The sequence below is a fragment of the Mandrillus leucophaeus genome, unplaced genomic scaffold (assembly GCF_000951045.1).
Source record: "Mandrillus leucophaeus isolate KB7577 unplaced genomic scaffold, Mleu.le_1.0 Scaffold2, whole genome shotgun sequence".
Lineage (NCBI taxonomy): Eukaryota > Metazoa > Chordata > Mammalia > Primates > Cercopithecidae > Mandrillus > Mandrillus leucophaeus.
In genome coordinates, this window is record NW_012102031.1 from 6,234,357 (window position 1) to 6,252,828 (window position 18,472).

Sequence of the window (18,472 nt, forward strand, 5' to 3'; positions counted from 1 at the left end):
AAGATTCATCATTTCTTGGTTTCACAGAGTTTGAATATCCAAGATGCCAGTCTTGGAAGATGCCAAAATTGGAAGGCTCTGGGGCTCTAGAATTCTTGGATTTCTGGGGTCTGAGTTCCCATTCACCAACACTTGTAATTTGCTTGTTGGTTGATCCTATTCAAAAGGATCATCCAGACAAAAGGTGACAGAGAATGACAAGGTTTGCTTGACTGCTTTTTGCAATTTATCTGGGACTAGGATTAAAGGAAAAGAGAAGAATTACCCATGGTATGATTTAGGACTATGCTGTTGGGGGTGACATGGGAAGTGACTTTGGGCCTGTGCTGCTGGCGGTGACATGGGGTGTGACTTCAGGCTTGTGCTGTTGGGGGTGACATGGTGAAACAGTGGCTTCAGGGCTTTGCATTTGGTGATGATATGCTGATGGAGTGTGACATCAGGCCTGTGCTGCTGGGGTGACATGCTGGTTCGGTGACATCAGGTCTGTGCTGTCTGGAGAGAAGGCATCTGTAGCATGATGGGGGCACCTCTGGGAATGGTTGCCCTGACCCTCATGGAGCTCCCTTGGGGCTGCCTTGCTGCTCACTTAGGCTGAGGATGGCTGGCCTCACCCCCGCTCACAGGAACCCGCAGGGTGACCCTGAGATGGATCCATGATTCACAGTTCTGCGAATGATGAGAACATGTTTTCCTGCCTCCCTCCCTACCCCAGAGCTGAACTTTATGTCTCAGGGAGGCTCAGAAAGGAGAAGGAACACTCTTGGGTCTGACACCCCCATCTCATCCCTCACCCCCATGGCAATTCCATTTGCCAGAGGTGGGGCCCCAGCATTCAGGGGTTGTGGGGAGTTCAGTGGCCTGGAGTTAGGGGCTAAGACAGGTGTTCAGTGCATTGGCCCAACAACCTGTGTGGTCATCGGCACCGTTCCCATTTCCCAGAGAAGAAAATCAAGGCTCAGCAGGATTAGGTAACACGCAGATGGGTCCACAGTTGGGGTCTCTCCCATACCCCACCAGCCACAAACAGCAGGCCAAAGGATGCTCCACCCCATGCTTCCTGGGGGAGGGCCCTCCTCCCTCCCTGATGCAGTCGGGCAAGGGTCTGGGTACTGGGGAGACAGGGACTTCGTGAGCTACCCTTGGGTAATGACAGAGAGAGTGTGGAACACGGATGGGAGAATCTTTTCCCTAATCCAAAGGAATGATGCCTCAATGGTGAATTTGAGGCACTAGGACAGCTTCCAATGGGGTGGAGGGATCTCCCCAGAGTCTCTGAGCACCATTGAGCTATAGAACGTGTGGGCTGGACTGGTCCTAGCACCCAACCTACGGTACAGGTGGGGAAACTGGGATCAGCGATGGTTAAAAGGACTTGGCCTTTTGTCCCTGTCTTTTCTGCCTTTCAGTGGTGGAGATGGACGTCAGGGTGTAGCTAAGCGGTGGCTGGGTGGTGAGGATGAGGCCTGGCAGTTCCCCGTGCCCCCATAGCTCCCCTCTCTCTGTCCGGGCCTCCCTTGCCACATGGGGGTGGAAGTGCTCAGTGGAATCTGGCATCAGGGTTTGCATGGATCTCTAAATGCGCTCCCTTCCTTGTCTGTGAAACAAGGGGTTCAGGCCAGCCCCAACCTTTGATTACTTACCCATCAGGGAGATGCTGTCTCCCATACAAGTTGCGTTTATTAATTCCTGGCCAAAGGCCATTCCAAGTCAGGCTGGTGAGGTGGAAAGTGCTTTAGTGTCGAAACCAGACAGGCCAGGGCTCAGCACCTGTCTCCTCTGCTTCCTACCTGGGCGAGGACTTAGATCTCCCAGCCTCCGGTAACTCATCTGAAAAAAGGTCGTGAAAGAGACCCCCGCCCTGGGAAGACTAAGTGAGACAGTGCATGGAGAACGCTGCACACGCAGGCGTGGGTCAAGTGCAGCGACCCTGCGTTCCTCACCGGCCGTCACTCCGCTCTGGGCAGGCACAAGCTGAGGGGTTTACGGTGCTGGCTCTTTCAGCCTCAACAACCCAGCGAGGAATCACGTGCCTGTACAGACTTCATAGACCAGTGAGACACCCAAGACAGAGACACGAAGTAATTTGCACAAAGTCACCCAGCTCGTTGAGCCAGACCTAAGGCCAGGCAGCCTGATCCGGAGTGCACGTGGGTGCACAGATGCATGTCTGTGTGCGTGCGTCCATGCATGTCTGTGCACGTGTGTGTGCATGTGTGTGTGGTCCACGTGTGCGATTCTTCCCTCTGGGCCTCTAGTGGCCCATGCCAGCTGGTGACTCCCTCAGCCATCCCCAGCCAACCCACCGGCATCCGGATGGGGGGATGGATGGTTTCTGTGGCTGTCCCACCAGCTGCAGAGTGGCCTGGGAAGTCCCAGCCCTTTCTTCTCAGACTTTCATTAAGGGTCCAGGATCCCCAGGAGCAGATTCTTGTCCCCTCCCCGCAGACTCCTCCTGTGCGAATGACTGTGGAAGGGAAGGCAGAGGTGGCACCTGCGAACCATCTGCACTGGGACACCGTGCCCTCTAGTTATGATCATGGGCGATAGTGATCATCCCATGTAGATGCTGAGAAATTCTTAGAATGAGCGATGTTGGAAATCTGCTTGTGTGGGTGGCAAAGACATGAGAGGTCTAGGGAAGAGCAGATTTTCAGACAAGGCACTTTAGGGAGGGGGAGGTGCAGTCCTTTGGCCCAGAATGCCCATTGATGGAGAGGGTATGTCAGGGGAGAGGGTATCTTAACCCTCAAGTGCCAGCGTAGTGATGAGGAAAGGCTGGCCTGGGCCCCCCACGGGCTGAGCATCCTTAGGCACCTCACCTGACTCCTCTGAGCCCGTGGTGCCTCCTTCACCCCGACCTACCTGCTGTCTACCTAGCTTCTCCTGGTGCCCACTTGAGCCCAGCTGAGGCCTCATGCCCTTGAGAGGCCTGAGGGTGGTAGAAGGACTTGGCCTGTGAGATCTGACCACGGCTGCTCCGTTTCGCAGAAGCCACTCTCACGAGCTGCCACCAAAGCACAGGTTTCCCCCTTTCTGGGAACCTGCCTCCCGCCAGCTTCCTCTCCTGTGACATCACTTCTCTTGTGATCCGCCCCACCATTTCCACTCACTCCCAGCCAGTGGGGACAGGCAGAATCATGGGTTCCCTAGGCCAGCTGAAGCCACCCCTGACCTGGCCTCGCCTGGCTATTGGGTCGCCCTTGTGTTCTCTGGAGCCCTGGTGGCCAGTACAGCCGGCAGCCACACACGCTTAGTGAGAATTTCAGTGTGGCTGACCTGAGCTGGGCTGGCCATGCAGGAGAGCGCCAGCTACTTCCTCCATGAGCTCACAACCTGACGTCAGCAGGTGCTTCAAAGAAGTCATTTCCTATGCATGCCTTAAACCATGCCACAAGGGAGATATGATCACCCGTTTTACAAATGTGAAAACTAAAGCTTGCTGAGGGTGACCCAAGGTCACACAGCTTGTTCCTGGGGCAAAGTCAGGCTGTCAGTTCAGCTCTGCAGCCCCAGGTCCAGAGCTCTGGCCATGCTGGGTGTTGCTCTCCTCCCCTCTTCAGCACTTGCCTTCTGTGACCCTCCTTCCCCTTTAACCTGTTTGTAGGTAAGGGCATGGTGGTGTGCACTCATCCACGCATGCACCCTTCCTTCCTTCTTCCTTCTTGTGTTCTCCCCATCCTTCTATCCATCCACCCATCCATGCATTTATCCCTCCAGGCAGTACTTCCTGACAGGCCCCTTCCTGACAGGGTACTTCCTGGATGAGGCAAGAAGGAAATATTCCCCATATTCAATGAAGTGAGGAAGCAAGGCAGGCCACACGGTGCAAAAATGTGCCTTCAGACACTCAGTACTTTGTAGTCGAGATGAACTGGCAGGCATCGCAGCAGTCAGGCTTCTGGTGCTTCTTGGAGACGGCTAGAGAGGAGCACTTGATGGACAGGAGGCACTGGAGAGCCAGAGAATGTGCACCCTCTCCCAGAAAGCTCTGCAGCAGAAACAGAAAACTCAGATGGGCCAAGGGGCCAGGCCAGGGCTAGAGCCTATGACCGGGGTAGTTTTCCAGGCTCTTTTCTTTCTTTCCTTCCTTCCTTCTTTCCTTCCTTTCTTCCTTCTTTTTTCTTTCTTTCTTTCTTTTCTTTCTTTCTTTCTCTTTCTTTCTTTCCTTCCTTCCTTCTTTCTTTCCTTCTTTCTCTTCTTCTTATTCCTCCTTCTCCTCCTCCTCCTTCTCCTCCTCCTTCTCCTTCTTCTCCTTTTCCCTTCTCCCTTCCTCTTCTTCTGTTTCTCCTCCTCCTCTTCTTTCTTCTTCTTTTTCTTCTTCCTCTTCTTCTCCTTCTCCTCCTCCTTCTCCTTTCTTCCTCTTCATCTTTCTTCCTCCTCCTTCTTCTTCCTCTTCCTCTTCCTCCTCTTCCTCTTCCTCTTTTCCTTCTCCTTCTCCTTCTAGAGGAGCAAGAATCTGGATTATTATGTGAAATTAGCTCGCGACTCAATGAAGCAATTTCTACACGCTGCATAAACACATTGTCTTTATGCTGAGTGACTCCCCCTGGGCCACTAGATTTCAACCCCTGCCTTGAATTCCTCTCTGGTGCTTTCTAAGCAGAGGCTTGTCCTAGGGGTCCACCACCTCTACCCCTGCTCCAGGCCTCCAGAGTGAGACCAAATGCCACCCAGGCAGACAGTTTCCCGGGTACGCAGTGAAGCCTTGGGGAAAGGTTGCTGCCAGCTACAGGCTGGTTCTAGGACTCTCCCTGGAGGTTAATAGAGAGAACTTCCTGTAGCAGGCACAGGTGCCTTTGCCTTACAGCCCCTGCCCAAGGCTTGGGTGACACTGCAGCCCTCCACGCAGTTGCTTCTAGGGTGAAACGTTCCACTCCCCTCCAACCCCGGCTTGGGTTCCTTCTCTGTCTCTCCATAATCTCCCTGTGACTATGGGAGGGACACCCCAAGGCCCATGGGGTGTGCTTGACTCCTCATTCCCCGGACCAGTCCTTCCCAACCCCTGGCTCCCCAGTCTACTTCCTGAGGTCCTTCTGTGAGGAAAACAATCCATGATAACTTTATAAACAGACATCAAAACCAGGGTTTCCTGGGTTTTACAAGGGCAAGAGGGCCGGGTTTGCTCAGGGGCGCCCCCTGGCGGTGCCTCGTCCCCCACCGGCCCTGCTGGGCTGGGGAACCACGGTGGGAGGCAGCGGCTCCCAACCTGCTCTGTCTCAGGACCCAGTTACTCTCTGCAAAATGACTGAGCACCCTAAAGAGTTGTTGCTTATATAGGTTATAGATCTATACCTGTAGCATTAGAAATTGGAACAAAATTTTAAAATGTTTATTAATTCCTTTAATGTAATTATCAGCCCATTACACATTTGAATATAAATAATATTCTATGCAAATTAGTTGCATTCTCCAAAAGCAAAAACATTTAGTGGCAAGAGTACTGTCCTTTTACATTTTTGTACATTTCTTTAACAACTGGCTTCACAGACCACAGGCGGGACCTTCGAATCTGCCTCCGAGTTCCATCAGTCCCGATGTCACACATCACGTAGTCTCTGGAAAACTCGTCTGTCACCTTATGAGAGAATGAGGGCAAAAAAGGCAAATGACATCTGAATGTTACTAAAAAAAAATGACTTTTGGACCCCAGGGGGTCCCCTGACTGTGCTCTGAGAACTGCTGGTTGGTGTAAGGGTAAGATCGTGATCACTGTGGCCAGATAGACTTATGGGGGTGCCAGAGTCTAGGCCAAGTCTGTGGAGGACATGGGGGATGTAGGGGGCTCAGACCTCAGAGCTACTGGTGCAGTGGGAATCAGGATCCCTCCCGCCAAGCAAGCTAGGTGAGCTCTTCTGGGCCCTGAGGCCAGATTCTGACGACACCTTGGCTCCTGCGCTCATGAGCCTCGTCTGTAAAATAGGATGAGAGCAATTCCTCCTTCCCTGGGCGGAGGTGCTGCTTGAACCTCAGAATCCCCGTGCAACGAGGCCTTGTGATGCCATAGCCGATGAGGCTCAGCCCCAGCCACACACCTTGAGATGTTAAAACAGCCTCAAAGCTCATCTTCAGCTGTTCAGTGGCTAGTGAATTGATTAACTTATTGAATGGTTAAGTGCTTACCACGTTCTAGAAGTTCTGGGGAAGTGCCTGGCCCCTGGGAATCATGGCTGGCTCTGAGGGGTTTGGATTTGCTGTGGGGTATCTCCATCGGCCCTCAGGGGTATTCCTGATGCTCTCTGGATTTCCTTCTGCTTTCTCTGCCAGGGGCATTTTCAGCTCTCCCTGCAGATTTTCAGCCTGCGCCCTGGGTGTGTTTTCCCCATCTGCAAAGCGCTCTGATTTGCTCTGTGGCGAGCATTTCTATGAGCTGAGGAAGCTGTCCCCGTCTGTTCTGCAAGCGTGTCCCACCTGGGATGAAAAGGAACCCCCGGCGGCTGTGGAGGGAGGGTTCCACTGTTCTCGGAGAGTGGTTACACCCACTCTGAGAAGGCATGCCGCTGCCCACTTACTCTGTGGGACTAGGTGCGCCGGACTCTCTGCAGGAGGAGCCCCTGGGCCTATGACCTAGAGACGGGAGGGCTCCTACCTGTTCTCTGGTAGGAGAGAAAGACTCAGCCTCTCTGGAGGTTCCCCCACCTGCTCTGTTTAAACAAGTGTATCTTCTTGGTAGTGTTGTGGCAGGGGAGCAGGGGCGGTGCTCTCCAGCAGGGATGTGAGGGTGCTCCCACAGCTGGGGGTGGTCCCACCCCGTGAGGCCATGCACGGAGAAGGTGCTGCCCATCAGCACTAAGTTACTGGTCATGGGAGAAGGACTGGTCCTTCCCTCAAACCCACAGTGTCACAAGGAGGCAGGAGGGTTGGTGCCTAAATGGGGAACACTGCTGCCCCCTCGTCCCACACCAACCTCAAGGCGAATGGCCTTGCACATCTGTGGACAGTGGGCCAGTCAAGGGCTTTTGCCTCGACTGACACACTGAAGCCTTTTGTCAGATTCAAGGTCAACAGAAATAATTTTTCCTTCCTTCCTTCCTCCCTCCCTCCCTCTCTCTCTCTCTCTCCCTCCTTTCTTTTTTAGATGTAGTTTCGTGCCCTTATTGCCCAGGCTGGAGTGCAATGGTGCAATCTCGGCTCACCAAAACCTCCACCCCTTGGGTTCAAGAGATTTTCCTGCCTCAGCCTCCAGAGTAGCTGGGATTACAGGCATGCGCCACCACACCCGGCTAATTTTGTATTTTTAGTAGCGACGGGGTTTCTCCATGTTGGTCAGGCTGGTCTCAAACTCCTGACCTCAGGTGATCCACCCACCTCGGCCTCTCAAAATGCTGGGATTACAGGTGTGAGCCACTGCTCCTGGCCAATTTTTCTTGTTTTATAAGGGAGGAAAGTGAGGCTCAAAGAAGGACCCTGACTTGCTAGAACCTCACAGTTCACAGGTCACTGTGACTAGAATTGAGTTTTATCTGGCAGGCAATGGGAAGCCATTGAAGAATTTTGAGCAGGGGAGTGATATAGCCAGGCTACTTTCTAGAAGATGACTCTGGGGGTGAACAGTCACCCAAGGGAGAAATCAGGGCAAAGGAGGCGCAGTGGGGGTGCAGCTCCCCCTGCCCCTCTGGCTGCCCTGTCCTTGCTCTGTGCACGGGACCCAGGAGACCAGTCAGTGCAGCCCTGAGTTGTGTCTGATTTCCCCCAGGCTGTGTGGCCTGCGCATCCTGCAGCCTTACGCCGAGAGGATCCCCGTGGTGGCCACAGCCGGCATCACCATCAATTTCACCTCCCAGATCTCCCTCACAGGGCCTGGTGTGCGGGTGCACTATGGCTTGTACAACCAGTCGGACCGTGAGTATGGGCAACCGGGGGAACCCCCTGCAGTGACTCCCTGCCTCTTGGCCATCCCTGGAACCACCAAGGGGGCTGTAGGCAGCTGCTTATGAGGCCGAACAAAAGGAGGGGGAGAGAGAGAGAGAGAGAGAGAGAGAGAGAGAGAGAGAGAGAGAGTTTGTGCTTGCACAAATTTATGCAGCTTTGTGTGTGCCCATGTGTGCAAGGCAGCCACATGGGTTTGCAAGAATACACACTCACACATAGCCTGTGCGTGTGTCTGGATATGTATGTGTGTTCTGTGCATGTGTCTGGATATGTATGTCCGCTTGGAATGTGTACACAGGTGCCCAGGAACACATGGTGCCTGTCCATGTGTGTGTGAGTGAACAGGTGCATGCATGTCTTTGTGCGCCTTCGGGGGTATGCATGGCCTAACGGCGCCCTCCCTGCCTCCACGTCCCCTGTGGTTTCGCAGCCTGCCCTGGAGAGTTCCTCTGCTCTGTGAACGGACTCTGTGTCCCTGCCTGTGATGGGGTCAAGGACTGCCCCAACGGCCTGGATGAGAGAAACTGCGGTGAGCAACCCGCCCGCACATCCCTCCTCTCCCCGCCAATCCCTCCTCCCTCCTCACCTTCCCTGCTCTGAGCTGAGTGGAGACCCCACTCCTACATGTAGCTTCCATTATCAACACCCAGGAAGTGGGGTTCTCTCACTGTGCGGGGGTGGCAAGATGAGACCACCTCGTGGGACAGTGGCAGGGACAAGTGGGGAGCCGGGTCTCCTGACTTCCAGCTCAGGGCTATCACCCCCACCCCTGTCCCAGCCAGCCTTCCAAGAAGGAACAGAATGGGTGAGGGAGATGTCCCCCTCCTCTGCCCTGTCAAAGGTTTAAATATGTGGGAAGAGGGAAGCAAGATGTTCATGGCCGGGGGGGTGATCCTGCCACGGTGCTGGGGGAGGTGCCTCATATTTGGAAACTGAACATCTGGCTTCAAGTTCTGGCTCAGCCGAGTGACCTTGGACAAGGCGCCTCATCTGTTTCCACCAACGAAATGGGGTATCTCACAAGGTTGCTGTGAAACTTTGGGCGTAAAGTAGCAGAGAAAGAGACCGGGCGCAGTGGCTCACGCCTGTAATCCCAGCACTTTGGGAGAGCGGATCAACTGAGGTCAGGAGTTCAAGATCAGCCTGGTCAACATGGTGAAACCCTGTCTCTACAAAAAGTACAATAATTAGCTGGGTGTGGTGGCAGGAGCCTGTAATCCCAGCTACTTGGGAGTCTGAGGCAGGAGAATCGCTTGAACCTGGGAGGTTGCGGTGAGATCGTGCCATTGCACTCCAGCCTTCATGACAAGAGCGAGATTCCGTCTCGAAAACAAAAATAATAAAATTAAATTAAATTAATTTAAAATAAAGTAACAGAGAGAGATTTGTGATCGGTAATGTGTAATACAGCACACCTTCCACAGGCATTGCCAAGCCCTGGCTGGCTCCTCTGGCTTCCTCCCACCTGTCCCCTCTCTGTGTCTCCACACAGTTTGCAGAGCCACATTCCAGTGCCAAGAGGACAGCACGTGCATCTCACTGCTTAAGGTCTGTGACGGGCAGCCTGACTGTCTCAACGGCAGCGATGAAGAGCGGTGCCAGGAAGGTAGGACAGGGCCTGGCTGAGTGTCTGGAGGGACACCAAAGGCAGTCTAGGCCTGCTACATGCTTCAGCAAAGGTTTCTAGCTTCTTGTCCCAACACCCACCAACCCTTCTGTATTTACACCTGTATATCTATCCATCCATCCATCCATCCATCCATTCATCTATCTTCTGGTCTCCAATCACCCTGTCTGTCCATCGATTCATACAGCTACCCATTTATCCATGCATCTACTGACCTTTGCAACCACTGATCTCCCTATCATCAAACTGTCAATCTACCCACTTATTAGTTTGGCTGACTACCTGCCTGTAATGGCCACTGTTCCATCCATCTGTCCATCTATCCATCCATCATCCATCCATCATCCATCCATCATCCATCCATCCATCCATCCATCCATCCATCCATCCATCCATCATCCATCCATCCACCCATCCATCATCCATCCATCATCTATCCATCCATTCATCCATCAATCTATCCATCATCCATCCATCATCCATCCATCATCCATCCATCCATCCATCATCCATCCATCCATCCATCCATCATCCATCCATCCATCCATCATCCATCCATCCATCCATCCATCATCCATCCATCCATCCATCCATCCACCCACCCATCCACCTACCCATCCACTGATCTCCCTAGCACCCTGTCTATCCACTGGTCCTTACATCCACACATTTATCCAACCTTCTAGCTGTCTGTCAGTCTCCCTAATGGACCACCACTCCACCCATTGGCTTTTCTGCTCAATATTCTGTCTGGGTCTATTTATCCATCCATCCATCTACCCACCCAACTGACCAACTGACCATCACTTGCAGACTATCCAGCAATAGGCAAGGTGCAGTGAGGAAGTGGGAATAAAACAGCAGAGATGCGGCCCCTGCCTTCCAAGGCTTATCTGTTAGGACGATACGATGAGTGACTCTCCTGCCGTGTAGGTAGATTGTGGGGCAGGGAGGAGGTCAGACATGAAAAGCTTCCTGGAGGAGGTAGGCGTTTGGCCCTTGGTAAGAGCTAAAACTTAAATGGGCAGGAGGAAAGGAGAGAGGCAAAAACCAAGTGGTGGAGTGGAAAGTTCTTTACAGTGAAGAGCAGGGAGGAAAAGGTAGCAACCGGGCAGGGCCAGAGCCTGGGAGACTGCCAGGCTAGGTGGGGACTCTGGTCTGAAAGTGGAGGCACAGTTCTGCTTTGAAGTTCCACACCAGAGGGGGAGGCATGATCTTGTGGTCAGGAGCTCCAGTCTGAGAATGGAGACACTGCTTTGCACTCAACAGACCAGTCTCAGTGGAGGGGCTGGGGGTGCGGGGGACATGGCCTGCTTTTAGGAAACCCTAAAGGAGACTCAGCAAAAGACTCTCCAGTCACCTCCTGGCTCTTCTGGCTCCGTCGTTCCTGCACCCTACTTTGGAAGTCTCCTTGGGGGCTCAGAGACCCACCTTCTGTGCCCTGTCCCCATCCCCTCTGTCCCAGGGGTGCCCTGCGGGACATTCACCTTCCAGTGTGAGGACCAGAGCTGTGTGAAGAAGCCCAACCCACAGTGTGATGGGCGGCCCGACTGCAGGGACGGCTCAGACGAGCAACACTGTGGTGAGCCCTGCCCGGCTGCCTGGGGCCCTGGAGCTTGGGAGGGAGGGGGGTGCCCACAGCAGGACGCTGGAGGGAAATCTCACCCCTGTTCCCTGGTCTCTCTCTCTCCCACCCTCTGCCCCCTCACACCTGGGTCTTTATGATCTCTCCCCCTCCATTGCTCTCCTGTTCTCTGTCTCTCCATCTCTTTCCTTTGCCCTTCCTCTCTGTTTGTCTGCTTCTCCCCTTCCCCTCCTCCTCTGTCCACCCCACCACCTGCCCCCATCCCCAGACTGTGGCCTCCAGGGCCCCTCCAGTCGCATTGTTGGTGGGGCCATGTCCTCCGAGGGTGAGTGGCCATGGCAGGCCAGCCTCCAGGTTCGGGGTCGACACATCTGTGGGGGGGCCCTCATCGCTGACCGCTGGGTGATAACAGCTGCCCATTGCTTCCAGGAGGACAGGTAAGCGGGAGGGTGTGGGGGCCTAGGCCATAAGAGGCAAGGGCAGGGGAGGCCGGGTGGGTGGTGCACTGTGTCTGAGCTCTTTGCAGATAGAGGGAAGGGTGGTGAACCCCTCAGACAGGCTGCTGTGATGTGGGTTCTAGTCCTGGCTCCACCAGGACCTACTGGGTCCCTGGACACATTGTTCTACCTCTCTGCCGTCTACTTTTGGTATCTTGCTTTAAGTTGGGCCAGTGATTCATTCATTCATCTCATTCACTCATTCAGCAACACTTGTTGTGCTCCTACTATGTGCCAGGGGCTATGCTAGATGCTGGGGATACAGTAAAGGACAGAACTGCCCTACCTGGTCATAAGCTATGACACTCCCCCAGGTGTGACATGAAGTAGCAGGGAGCCCCCAGGGGACATCTCATCAGGCCTCATGGCCATCTTTCCCATCTGCTTGGTGGGCTGAAACCTTCCCCAATCCACCCGCAGACAGATCTGGGCTCCAGATCCTGCCCCCAGAACGTGCACAGGGATCCTCTTTTGTATCCTCTCTGGGGCACAGGTTGCTCTGACCACTTAGCTTTCTTTAACCCCATCCCAGGCTCCCCACTGCCCTCAGGTAGAGAGACCCGAAGGCTGCCCGCCTGCCACACAGGCAGCTGACTGCGGCAGTCCAATTCCTCCACGGTCAACGCCCACCCCCTCCCCACCAGGACCCACCAACCTCGGGGAACTCAGAGCAGCCTGGGTCCGTAAAGTGCTAAGGGAAAAAGAAATCTGTGTCGAGGGCCTGGCCCTGTGCTACATTTTTTAGATACACGGTCTTACTGGATTCTCTCAAGAACAGTCGAGTAGAAAATGCCATTCTCATTTTGCGATGAGGTGGCAGAGGCTTAGAGAGGCACACACATGTCTAGGGAGGGATAAAGCTGGGGCCTGGAACCCAGGCAGGCCGAGGGGGTGAAGGCTGAACGCTGTACCACCAGCTAGGCGGCCTTCAGGGAGGGAAGGGAGGGCGGGGTGTGGAGGGCACTGTCCCAGGCGGCAGTTGGCTATCCTGAGGGTCCCTGGATGGGGAGAGGCAGCTTCCCCCCACCCCACCCCACCCCAGCATGGCCTCCCCGGCGCTGTGGACGGTGTTCCTGGGCAAGGTGTGGCAGAACTCGCGCTGGCCTGGAGAGGTGTCTTTCAAGGTGAGCCGCCTGCTCCTGCATCCGTATCACGAAGAGGACAGCCACGACTATGACGTGGCGCTGTTGCAGCTCGACCACCCGGTGGTGCGCTCGGCCGCCGTGCGTCCCGTCTGCCTGCCCGCGCGCTCCCACTTCTTCGAACCCGGCCTGCACTGCTGGATCACTGGCTGGGGCGCCCTGCGCGAAGGCGGTAAGCGGCCGGCACGGGCGGCGGGAGGCGGAGGGAGACCATGCGGAGCCGCTTCGTCACACCCGGCCTGGAGAAGGGCGGGGCTGGGGGTCCCGGGGCTCCACCCCACAGGCCCTTTACTCCTGGGATTCAAATTGGGCTGAATTTTACGGTACAAAACCACCCTTTAATGAGGCCCATAGGCCCCCGCCCCTGCCCTCCTAGCTCTTCCCTTCATTCTGGAAGGGCATTATGTGTGGGGTCTGGGGGGCCACTGCCCACGTGCAAGCTCCACCTGCTGCTCCTTGGCCTGCAAGGGCGGAGGCTCTTAATTATTAGCACTTTCCACATCCAGGCTGAATTTTAGGGGAACATGACTTCACGTAATCCATCCAATAGCCCTGGGGCGGATGCTGTGGCCCCATTTTATGGATGGAGAAACCAAGGCTCCACACACAGCCAGAGAGGACTGGAGCAGAGATTAGAACCCAGGACTGGCTGCCTCCAGAGCCCCCGCTCTTCCTGCTACTGCTCTCAGAAACAGGGTCTCTCCCCTTTCTACCTTCACTAACCAGAGCTGGCTGTCCCTGGCGGCCACCGTACAGTTTTGGGGACACAGACCCAGCTGGCAAACCTACAGACATGCCCTGCAGCCTTAGTGTTGGTGGCTTCACAAATGTGTACAGTGACTTACAATCTGGAGGCAGGCAGGGCTGCAGAGATATTTTGAGGATGGGGAAACTGAGGCTCAGAGGAACAGTGACTTACCCAAGGGGATGGCAGAGGTCATGGCGAAGCAAAGGCTGGTTCATTCACTGTTCCTTCACTCATTCAGTCACTCAATGACACTTTCTGAGCACCAGCTATGTACCAGGTATGGGGTTAAGGGAAGGGTACATCAGGATGGAGAGAACATTCTCGGGGGAGACAGACAGTGATAAGGGCTGGCATGGATGGGGAGGTGCAGGGACAGTGGAGACACAGAGGAGGCTCCTGCCTAGGTAGGGTCAAGGGAGGCTTCTAGGGGAGGGTTGTTTAAGCTGAGGCCTGGAAGATGAGTTGGCAACATCCAGACAAAGGGAAAAGACATTCAGGTGAAGACACAGGTGCCAAGACAGGAAGACCTGAGAACATCCGCAGCCTGCCAGAGGGGCCAAGGTCGGGGGCAGGTGTGCCTGGGCAAGGAGCAGCCAGAAGGGCAGACAGGGCCTTGCCAGCCAGTGTAAGGATCTTGGGCCAGGAGTTCTCCCTCCTACCTGCACCTTAGAACCATGCGTGGAGCTTCAAGAAAAACCCTTGTATCAAGGCTTCCCAGGGGACTGTGATATGCAGCCCTCCTGGAGAAGCACTGGGGTGGACTGCAGAGTTGGGGCTCCGCAGAGTTGTAAGGAAACAGTGAAGGGGTAAGATGTGGGCTTTGGAGACATCCCCAGGTGCTGTAACATAGCAGTGAAGAGCCAGCCAGAGCCCAGAGGTGCCTGAGCAGACAGAGGTGGGGGACAAGACGCTGGAGTAAGACACTCATCCACACGGGCTTCTTTTTTTTTTTGAGGCGTTTCGCTCTTGTTGCCCAGGCTGGAGTGCAATGGTATGATCTTGGCTCACTACAACCTCTGCCTCCTGGGTTCAAGCGATTCTCCTGCCTCAACCTCCTGAGTAACTGGGATTACAGGCATGCACCACCACACACAGCTAATTTTGTATTTTTAGTAGAGACAGGGTTTCTCCATGTTGGTCAGGCTGGTCTTGAACTCTTGACCTCAGGTGATCTGTCCGCCTCGGTCACCCAAAGTGCTGGGATTACAGGCGTGAGCCACGTGCCTGGCTCTCCACATGGGCTTTGGTCAGGGGCACTGTCTCCATGAACCCCACAGAGAAAGAGCTAGAATAAAGTGACAGGGAGGCAGAGGGGCAGGTGCAACCCCAGCAGAGGTAAGGGTGGGCAGAGCAGGAGAGAAGCAGGCTCCTGAGATGCAAAGGAGCATTAGGGAGGAGAACAGGTGCTCCAGGTTCCTTAGATCTCACTTCTGCCCTTGACCACGGACAGGCCCCACCAGCAATGCTCTGCAGAAAGTGGACGTGCAGTTGATCCCACAGGACCTGTGCAGCGAGGCCTATCGCTACCAGGTGACGCCACGCATGCTGTGTGCCGGCTACCGCAAGGGCAAGAAGGATGCCTGCCAGGTGAGTACCCCCAGCGTGGGAGGGAGAAAGCAGAAAGGATGCTGCTCACATCATCAGGGTCTGGCCCTATGCTCACATCAGCCTGCTGAAGCCTTCCATCCTCCCAGCAAGGTGGCGATGGCCGCCCTCACTTTACAGAAGAGGAGACTGGGGGTTGGAAAGGTTGAGGAGCTTGCCCAAGGTTGCAGAGCCATGGATCAGAAGAGATGCTGTGATGGGCAGGTGTTAGGCTCAAACCCAGTTCTGCTCCTTGCCCATCACAAGGCACTAGGCCCAGGGTCCCACAGTGAGGTGGATGCAAGGAAAAAGAAAGGCATGTCAGCCACAGAAGGGTGGCGGAGGCGGAGTAGGGGTGTGGGGACACAGCCACAGTTCCAGGAGGGCCCAGGCTGGCTGGAGGACAAAGAGAGCTGGCTTGGGCTCTCTCCATTTAGCAGGCGAGGAAAAAGCAGAGCTTTAAGACTGAACGTGAGTCTCTGGCACCCAGTCAATTCCCAACAGTCAGGACTTAATCCCCATGGCCCCTCGCCTGGAAAGGGGGTGCCCTTACCCTGCTTCAGTCCTTTCTCCTTTTCCCCTTTCAGGGTGACTCGGGTGGTCCGCTGGTATGCAAGGCACTCAGTGGCCGCTGGTTCCTGGCAGGGCTGGTCAGCTGGGGCCTGGGCTGTGGCCGGCCTAACTACTTCGGTGTCTACACCCGCATCACAGGTGTGATCGGCTGGATCCAGCAAGTGGTGACCTGAGGGACTGCCCCCCTGCAGAGCAGGTCCCACCTCCTGGACTCAGAGAGCCCAGGGCAATTGCCAAGCCGGGGGACAAGTATTCTGGGGGGGGGAGGGGGGCGCGAGTGGGCCCTGTGGTGGCAGGAGGTAGCATCTTGTCTTGTCCCTGATGTCTGCTCCAGTGATGGCAGGAGGATGGAGTGCCAGCAGCTGGGGGGTCAAGACGTCCCCTGGGGACCCAGGCCCACACCCAGCCCTTCTGCCTCCCGATTCTCTCTCCTCCGTCCCCTTCCTCCACTGCTGCCTATTGCAAGGAAGTGGCTCAGCAGCAAGAATGCTGGCTCTACGTCCCCAGGAGTGTCTGAGCTGTGCCCCACTCTGTACAGAGGCTGCTTGGGCAGCCTTGCCTCCAGAGAGCAGACGCCAGCTTCAGAAGCCCCTGGTCTAACCTGGGATCTGGGAATGGAAGGTGCCCCCATAGGAGGGGACCCTCACAGCCCTGGGGACTGCCAGGTGGGCCGGCTGCCACCGTAAGCCAAAAAAGGTGGGGAAGCCCTGACTCCAAGGTCCTTGCCCCACCCCTGCCTGCCACCTGGCCCCTCACAGCCCAGACCCTCACCAGCAGGTGAGCTCAGCTGCCCTTTGGAATAAAGCTGCCTGATCCAAGCCCCTCTGCTGGAGTTTGAATGGGGACCCGGGCACCAGCCTCATGCCCTTGACTGAAGCAGTCCCTGCTTCCAGCACAGCCTGTTTGATAAGTGTCCAGAAGGCCAAGGTGGGCTCAGTGGCAGCAGGCGTGGCCACTGAGGGCTGGGGCCTCTGGGGCAGCTGCCCAGGTCCCAGGAGAAATGCTGGGAAGGCAATCGTTTGGGGACCCTCAGGTCACAGGGAGGGATGTGAGGAGCAATGGTCTCCTTTTGGAACCTTAAAGGAAACAGGCTGAGAGAGGCGGTTAAGACATCCTCACGGTGGCACTGGGGGTTAGGAGTGGAGGTGGCATAGACTCCTGTCTCCCAGTTCCCCGTCTGCCATGGCCCCCTCCAGCGCGACACTCATTCCCTTTGAATTCTTTGAGTCATTGAGTAGGCACTGTGCTGGGGCCACAGGGGTGAAGGACCTAGCTCCTGACCCCAGAAGCAATGGGGATGATCCAGTGGGAAGGGGATGGAGGGGAGCGCAGACCGGGCAAGTCAAGGCAAGCTGCCTGGAGGCTGTGAGACTTGAGCTGGGGTTCAGAAGTAGTCAAGGTGGGAATATCCGGGAGGGATATTCCAGGCAGGGGAAGAGCATGTGCAAAGGCACAGAGTCCCGGAAGAATGAGACACGCTAGGACCCAGCAAGCCGAGTGAGTGTTAGAACAGAGCTTGAGAGGGGAAGGACTGAAGAATTCAGAGGGGCAAACTGAGGCGGGATAACAGAGCCTGGAGCTGAGCCAAGGATTTGACCCTGCAAGTTCTGTGGAGCCATGGTAGGCTCTATAGCATAGGGGTGACATGAGTGGATTCACATTTTGGAACCAGCCTTGGCACCAGTGTGCAGGGAGTGGCAAGCAGGGAGGCTGGTTAGGCCACTGCAGGATTCCGGGAAGGAGAGGAGGGGCCGGGACTGAGCGGCGCCACGGGATGGACTGGAGGATGATTTCGGACCCCTGAGGGCAGTTGTGACGGAGCCAGGGGGCCTGCTGGAGGTGAGGGTGGGTGCTCAAGTGTGGACAACTCTTTCTGGAAGCCTAACTGGGAGCGGAAGGGACAGAGGGCGCTTCAGAGGGGCCCTAGACTGAAGAGGGATTTTTCCAACATGGGCGCTGCTGCCAGGTCTGTGGGTGAATGAGGCAGAAGGGGAACCAGGGACGGGAAGCACCCACCTGGGTCCTGCCAGGAGGAGCCGGGGCAGCTGGGCGAGCAGGGGGCGTCTCCAGAGCAGGTGGGCAGAACACATGCAGAATCCCTTGGGTGATCTGGAATCACCGTGGGCCCTACCCCAGTCTTCATCGGAATCCTGGAGGGGTGGGGGATGTCATCTGTTCTCCTAACAAGCCTCCTGGCGACTCTTGCAAGCATAGTTGGACCCCAAAAGTGAGGTCAGCTTTGAAGTGGAACATCCTTAGGGGAAGTGGCGAGGCCCTCCAGGCTTGAGCTGGCAAGAGGGTGCCCTTGCCCCAGCCTATGGAGGGCCTGCACCCTAGGGGCTCACTGCCCGGCAGGATTTCCTCGAGCAGCGGGGAGGCTCGGCAGGACTGGGGAGTTGAAGGAACTGGCCAGGGTGGGTGGAGGTCTGGGGTCTGGGCTGGGTCCAGCAGGCTCAGAGAAAGGAGAGGGCGGGGTGTTTATATTTCCCGGGATTTCGGGCAGAGGGGTGGCAGCAATAGGGAGGGACGGAGGTGGCCCAGGTGTTAGAATAGAAGTGGGGGTGGCGGCGTCCTGAGCGGTTTAGGATGTGGCAGAGGCAGCCCAGGGCTCTCCCTAGAGTTCTGTTTTCTGGCTCCTGGCCAGGTAGGGCAGGTGCTTTGGTATCTGGCCCCAGGGCAAAGGATGTAGCCAGTTCCCCAAGCCCTCCCTGCAACACACCCAGGAAAATGACAACAGGGCAGCGTCCCTGGGCTTTCAGGAGAAAGCTGCATTCCTCTGGGCCAGTCTACCACACCTTGAGTTCCCCAAAAGTGGCCCAGAGAAAGAGAGGGTGACAGCCAGGC

The 18,472-nt window shown here is 55.8% G+C and overlaps 1 protein-coding gene across 2 annotated transcripts in view; it reads left to right on the top strand.

Annotated features, from left to right (window-relative positions):
* TMPRSS6 (transmembrane protease, serine 6) overlaps positions 1–16,446 on the top strand; it is a 43,205-nt gene extending 26,759 nt beyond the window's left edge. For both annotated transcript variants that reach the window (XM_011978924.1, XM_011978923.1), the window contains exons 11-18: positions 7,697–7,842; positions 8,303–8,401; positions 9,365–9,478; positions 10,965–11,081; positions 11,353–11,521; positions 12,624–12,895; positions 14,922–15,058; positions 15,643–16,446. In XM_011978924.1, coding sequence (XP_011834314.1) covers positions 7,697–7,842; positions 8,303–8,401; positions 9,365–9,478; positions 10,965–11,081; positions 11,353–11,521; positions 12,624–12,895; positions 14,922–15,058; positions 15,643–15,801 — 1,213 coding nt within the window. In that variant the 3' untranslated portion in view covers positions 15,802–16,446. The remainder of the gene's footprint in view (positions 1–7,696; positions 7,843–8,302; positions 8,402–9,364; positions 9,479–10,964; positions 11,082–11,352; positions 11,522–12,623; positions 12,896–14,921; positions 15,059–15,642) is intronic.
* Positions 16,447–18,472: the final 2,026 nt, after the last annotated feature.